Source organism: Lupinus angustifolius, chromosome LG09 (assembly GCF_001865875.1).
Source record: "Lupinus angustifolius cultivar Tanjil chromosome LG09, LupAngTanjil_v1.0, whole genome shotgun sequence".
NCBI classification, from domain to species: domain Eukaryota; kingdom Viridiplantae; phylum Streptophyta; class Magnoliopsida; order Fabales; family Fabaceae; genus Lupinus; species Lupinus angustifolius.
In genome coordinates, this window is record NC_032017.1 from 9940969 (window position 1) to 9947860 (window position 6892).

Below are 6892 nucleotides of genomic sequence, written 5' to 3' on the forward strand. Positions count from 1 at the left end.
ATACTCACATGTTAATATAAAAGTTCATTTATATAATAAATACAAGTATTTGGTAAAATTAACTTATAAGCTGAATAATAAATGTAAAGTAATATAAACACCTAACTTATAAGTCATATTTTTTATGAAGTAAATTGTGAAATATGAATTTAGAAGCAATGTTGTGAAATTCAAGCTAGATATTAAATTGAAAGATGTATCGTATTATATTTAAATGGTTAAACCGTCTCATCAAATCACATGATTTTATATATAATTATATATAGATGAATTTTTTCATGTGATTAATAATTATGTATAAATTATATTGAAATCACATATCTTCATCTTTTGGATCGAAGTAAAACAAAAATGTTGGACTAATATTTCATTTTTTTCCAAAAATTTTAAGTGAATCACCTGATTCATCTTTGGGTTATATCGGTGTAACAAAGTTTAACATGATCAAACCAAAATTTCTTCAGTTCAAAACGCTTCAACCCTTCATTTGAGTGAGACTACAAACTAAAACTATTTTCAAATCGAATCAACAATCAGACCGATAAGACTATCCGGTCTGGTCCTCACAACGTTAAATTTATAAATAAAATGTTACATAAAAAGAAACCTAAAAGAAGAGAGAAAACTCTCACTCTGAACCCCATCCACAACTTTCATAGGCTAATTGGGTCCATGAATCCCATAAACTCAACCCAACCCAACCCATAACACACTCAATTGTTCAATATCTCTATAAGCACAAATCATATTAAAGATTAGATTTTGTATAATTAATATGCATAATCCAAAGCAAAAAAAAGCTTGAAATCTAAGCCCATGGAACCTTTGCACTTGCACCATCCACTTCCAAATCCAATTCCCACACATGTTTCTAAAAATTCAATCTTTATTCCATCACCATTATCCATAGTTTCAAATACAAGACCACCATTGTACTTGAACAACAACATTAACAACAACAACATTGTCAGTCACAAAACTTTGACTTTGAGAAGAGCAGGGTGGTTTCTTGGTCTTACAGATAATAACAACAAAAAGAAGATGAATTTGCCTGAAATAGTGAAAGTTGGTGACCCAGTTTTGCATGAGGCTGCTGAAGAAGTTGACCCAAATGAGATAAAGTCTGAGAGAGTTCAGAAGGTTATTGATGATATGGTTAGTGTTATGAGGAAAGCTCCTGGAGTTGGTCTTGCTGCTCCTCAGATTGGTGTTCCTTTGAGGGTCAGTTTCATTATTCTTGCCCTTTTTATTCTTTCTAGCTTAATTGCGATTGTGGTCACGGTTGCCGTTAATGTACTGATGGTGCCCGCTCATTGTAATTGTTGTGATACAGGTTGCGGTAGTTGAGGTGTGAATTTTTTTTGTAACTATAAAAAACATTTTTTACAATTTGATACGGTCAAATGTCCTTGCACAATGGACTGGTGTGACTACATCATTGTGATTTGGTGTCAAACTGTGACGATCACGTCATGATGTGGTCTGCAATATGAAAACATTGGGTAATATTATTAGCATTCAAAGTTAGCTATCAGATTTCTTAGTGATCAATCATAATTTAGTGTTTTATTTGGAAAACAATTCTATCCATTGTTGTGGAATGTAAATATACAATTAGGTGGCCTTTGGTAGAAGGAATGTTTTTGACAAACCCAGAATCTCGCATTTTCAAGGGAGATTCCTATGTTCGATAGAGAATTAAGAAAATGCCAAGGAGCATGCTCAGGAATGTGAAATTATGAAAGAGAGAAGAATGTTTGATTCTAACATTTTTGGGTGGGAATGTTAATTTCTTTTAGTGTGAAATGACTTAATGTCAATGAACATGATTTATGATAGAGCGTTATAATGTCGTTCAATCCACGTAACTGATCCCACCTAGTCGGATAAAGGTTTAGTTGTTGTTGTAGTTATATAAAAAAGATATAGATACAAAATGATTTTAGTAGTGAGGTACTCATGATTTTGTTTGAGGGTGAGCCTCATTGCAACTATAAGGTTGTTCCTTATGATCTAGACGCCATGACTTCAATTCCTGAAAACAACTTTTGTGCTTGCAGGTAAGGCTACTTACAATGACCCTCGTCAAACCCCATTGTTGAGAGCTTCATGCGCCGAGCTGTCATTTTGTTGTTGTCACTGTTATATGTTAGTAGAGGAAGAAAAGCACTTGTACAATGAAATGTGTAAATATCAGTGGCCAAGCATAAATAAATGTTTGTGGGAGCTAAGTTAGTTGTCAAAGTCATAAAAAAGGGCGGCTCGGTGCATGAGGCTCTCACTTAATAGTGTCAGGAGGAGAGGGTAGATGTACCCAACTTTACCCCCGCAGGCAGAATTAGATTATTCAAATGTTTTAATAACACGTTTTTAATATTAGTAAGATGCAAAAAGGGTGAAGGAGCTACACATAAACTAAAGTTCTAATAGATTTACGGATCTACTTTCTTTGAACAAGGTAGAGAATTTGGAGTGGAACTACTCATACTTGCTTCATTAGTAATTCGGGAAAATTGAAAGTGAAGTAGGCAACACATTTATATTCCATCCAACAAATTTGTACTATTCCTGTAACATGAAAGTGAGTTAAACGTTTACCCTTTGCAAAAATCAAAATCTTTCAATTTGGTGGCTGAACATACAGTATATGTTGTACATTTAAAGCATTCAGGTTTATTATGGTAAAATCTTCGGAATGAATATATTTGCCTTTTAATGTATGCAGATAATTGTTTTGGAAGATACAAAAGAATATATTAGTTATGCCCCAAAGGAAGAGATTAAAGCTCAAGATAGACGACCTTTTGATCTTTTGGTATGTCCATATGCACAGAAAAGGATAGTAGTGAAATAAATCCGTAATTTTGTTCCTAAGCGTGTTACTTCGATACATAACTCAGGAATTCTCTTGAGGCAGGTGATTCTGAATCCCAAGCTAGAGAAGAAGAGCAAGAGAACTGCACTATTTTTCGAAGGTTGCTTAAGGTATGGCATTAATTGACCTTTTCCTTCTCTGTTACCATGATTTGCTAGCCTTTCAATTCACTTGTCTATGCTCAACTGCTCATTAACAATTCGGTTTCCGATATGAGAAGTATAAGCTTTTGCATACCTCTTATTACCCTTTGAAATTTGTGCATATGTTAATTTCAGCATACTGTGTTGGCTCTCAATAGGTTGTTGGTCCTTTCATGAGTAATGGCTAAACTTCCTCCAAAATTTCCTATGAAACGAATATAATACACAAAGTTTTATCGATTAGTTTAAAATAATGAAGAAGATATAATAGGAAGATGCAGCCATTGAAGCAACCAATTCGACATTATCTATTAATTTTCTTTTAAGTTTTAACGTGTTCCACTAAGTGCATATCTGCATATATAACCAATTGCTTTAGAGTGATGTGCTATGGAGTAGAGTTACTATTTTTTGCTTAATGGTTAATGAGCTACGAAGCGCAAATACTTAGTTCGACAATGATATGATATGATATGAAGGATATGGGGAATAGGGAGTTTTTGAATTTCAAGATACGTTAACAAAACGTATTTTATATAGTTGCAGAATATTTGTAAAGAGGCATTGATAATTTCTCAATAGTACATAACCATGATGGAGGGTGAATCTCGACGTAATGTTAAGGTTGTTGTCTTGTGACTTGGAAGTCACATGTTCAAATCGTAGAGACAGTCTCTCTGCTTGCGGGACTAAAGTTGCGTACATCTACCTTCCCCAGATCCCACTAGGTGGTAGCATCATGCACTAGACAGCCGTAACTTATCGGTGTATGTACATGGCTGAAGTTCCTAAAATGACATGTGCAACATGACATTCATTATATGTTAATGGTCTTTAGTCATCTTTTTGTAAACATGACACTTATGAGTAACATTTTCTTCCAACCTGTTAGGACTCAAATGACTTTGCTGGATTATGCTTTTTCACTATAGTAATGCCAGCATTGGAAAAAACAATAATGGCGGCTTGCTCAATATTTTGTCAATATTGCGTGAAACAACATATGTTCATTCCTTTAATCCAGGGTACCATTAACATCTTTAATTGTTAACATTTTGCAGTGTTGATGGATTTAGAGCAGTGGTGGAACGAAATCTTGATGTTGAGGTTACAGGTTTGGATCGAAATGGCGAGCCGATCAAAATAACTGCTTCTGGTTGGCAGGCCCGGATTTTACAACATGAGTGTGATCACCTGGATGGAACTGTATATGTTGATAGGATGTTACCTAGAACTTTCAGAACAGTAGAGAACCTGCTCCTGCCTCTAGCCCAAGGCTGCCCCAAACTCGGCCCTCGCTAACCTATGTTCTAGGGCCACAGTTGTCTCCGATATCAACGCAGGTTAGCGGAAATTTGACCATTGTGGATACAATATTTTAGAAATAACTCTAATTTGAGAGTAAGTATATTTCCTACAATTTTCAATGTGATCATTTTGCCAAGAATTTTGTTGCAGTATGCTATTTTTCTGATTAATTTCGTCATTGAAGTTCCAATACTATAACGAGCCCATAAAATGGGTGGCTCAGTGCACGGGGCTTCCATTTAATGGGGTCTAGGGAGGGTATATGTATGCAGTCTTATCCCTCAAGCGGAGGGGTTGTTTATAGAATTTAAATCAATTACATCATGGTCACTAAGCAACAACCTTACCGTTGCGTCAAGCTGACTCTAGAAAAAAATGATTCTTGGAGCAGTGTACTCTGAACCTTGATGATGGGTCCTAGCTTTTCTCTAAATAGTGCTTCTGACAAAAATTTCAGTTTATCTCATCAACATGTATCTTTTCATTGGATGTTTTCTATTAAGAGCATTTAGAAAAAAACCCATGTAACTTCATTTTTCCAGCTCTAATTCAAAAACTCATACCAATTGTTCATAGATCTTGCTTATTTTATGCTACAAAAATTGAGGGAGTAGTTGTCAATCTATTGAATGAAAATGGTATAGAAGTTCATGCTCTTGATACAAAACTTCATTCCAAATCCTCTGTTTATGGTGATATTTATAGATTATGAGAGACTTAAAGTGCATAACTAGAATTTGACAAATGAAAAATAGATTATATAGGAATCACTCAACAAAGAATGAAATGAATCATATGGATTGGTGGTTGATGCATTAGACAATAATCCCTATGGTCCTTATCATAGGGCACCATCTAGAAGCTTTTCATGGTCATTTGAGTCATTCTTATAAGGCACTTTATATTTTCTATGCATCATTCATTGCTTTTTGTTCATCAATGAGAAACAATAAATTTATAAAATTTCCAAGAATAGTTACGAGAGTAAAATTGTAATGTTATAGTATTTTCTTTTAAAAAATCAAGAAAAGTGACTACCATGCTTGGTATGATAATTTAGTTAAGAATAAAAACCTATTTTGGTACCTCAAAAATTTTGTGTACTAGTTTGGTCCCTAAAAATTTGAAAACCCAAAATGGTTTCTCAAAATATCAAATGTGAGTCAAAATAGTCTTTTTAGTATGTTTTATGACCCTCAAATGAGACTATTTTGACTTATATTCATGATCTTTAAATAATAGTTTGGATTTTTACTTTTTCGGTGATCAAATTGGTACACGCGGAAATTCTTAAGGACCAATAGCGAGTTTCACTCTTTAGTTAAAGATGCCTTTTAATAAGAATCAGAAGGAGTACAATGCAGCTAGAAGATATAGAAAGTAGGACTTCTTTATGGTGTAAGGGGAAGAGTTATGCCACTAATTTAATTGTTTCCCTACATATGCTTACATTTACTTTGTATGTGCCAGAGTCTGTTTGCGAGTTGTATTTTAGCGGAAAAGGAATGGAAAGGGAAAGTTTCAGAGCTAACTCAAAAGTATATTTCATGACTCTCAAGCCTTTCATTTCCCTTCTCTCTCCTTTAAAATCCAACTCCCAAACAAATCCTTAGTGAAGTGCCGTAATAATGTGGTAGATTTTGCAATGTGGTGTGATGTACTCATGAAATGTACCTGCATTGCACATGATAGTTTAAGATGAGAACAAACTTGTTATAAGAAGGAGTTGGAAAAGGTGGGAATGAAGGCTGCAAGTACATTAGAATGAGAGAAGAGTGCCTCAGAATAGTGTTCTAACATTTGTTGTTGAGAATTACCCTCAGTCATTTTTTTCTTCATAGTTTTGGTTTATTTCTAGCTTGCCCTTATGGTTGTTCAAGGTGCATTAAATTGTATTCTTGTTTCCTTATTGAAATTTTGCATGAAGTTTGTGTACTAATGTAGAATTTGATTGGACTACCTTTTTCATTTTCTTAAACATGTGTTTCTTAAACAAGGCATTGGTCTAGTGGTGTGAGGTTCTACTAGATCCCAAAAAGACCAAAAAGTCAAGGTTCGATTCGTGGGAGCGACAATTGTTGAGAGAAACAGTTACGCGCCATGAAAATGATTAGTCTCTTACTCATAGGGTGAGGAGTACACTTAGTAGTACAAAAAAATGTGTTTCTTACTATCATATTCCATTAGATGCTCAAGGTCTTCACACACAATATGTCCAAACTTTTTTTTGTGCTTAGTGTTTAATGCACAAAGCCATTTGTGCACATTTAGATCATGCCACAGTATTGCATCTTGTGGTGCAAGTAATGTACCTTCAAAAATGTATGAATTATGTTTAGGGTGAGTTTGATTTTCTAAAAGAAATAGGGACATTATAGGGCTACACAAAAGTGTGTTCCTTGTTTAGTATTATTTCTTTTAATTTAAAAGTTCTTAGTCTAAAATGAGGACAATGTAGGATACTTATTTCTTTTAGAATCCGTTTTTGAGTTGAGTTTTAGAAAGGAAGAAATGGAAAGGAAAAACATTAGATGCAAAATCGGATCAATTAAAGTTGAAAGTACTA

The 6892-nt window shown here is 34.2% G+C and overlaps 1 protein-coding gene across 2 annotated transcripts; it reads left to right on the forward strand.

Moving 5' to 3' along the window:
* Positions 727–6304, forward strand: LOC109357453 (peptide deformylase 1A, chloroplastic/mitochondrial-like). 2 transcript variants are annotated; one of them, XM_019601417.1, is made up of 5 exons: positions 727–1221; positions 2726–2815; positions 2918–2985; positions 4080–4361; positions 6019–6304. In XM_019601417.1, exons 1-4 carry the CDS (start codon positions 817–819, stop codon positions 4318–4320), a joined length of 804 nt encoding a protein of 267 aa, XP_019456962.1. In that variant the 5' UTR covers positions 727–816; the 3' UTR covers positions 4321–4361; positions 6019–6304. The 2 variants fall into 2 exon arrangements, with proteins under 2 accessions (XP_019456962.1, XP_019456963.1); XM_019601418.1 differs by lacking the exon at positions 6019–6304 and adding an exon at positions 4477–4986.

What these genes read in the sequence shown, in the direction of transcription:
- LOC109357453 (XM_019601417.1), top strand. Translation starts at nt 817, where the DNA reads ATGGAACCTTTGCACTTGCACCATCCACTTCCAAATCCAATTCCCACA. An exon ending in AGATTGGTGTTCCTTTGAGG is followed by an intron (nt 1,222 to 2,725) that starts GTCAGTTTCATT and finishes TAATGTATGCAG; the next exon opens with ATAATTGTTTTGGAAGATAC. An exon ending in GACGACCTTTTGATCTTTTG is followed by an intron (nt 2,816 to 2,917) that starts GTATGTCCATAT and finishes CTCTTGAGGCAG; the next exon opens with GTGATTCTGAATCCCAAGCT.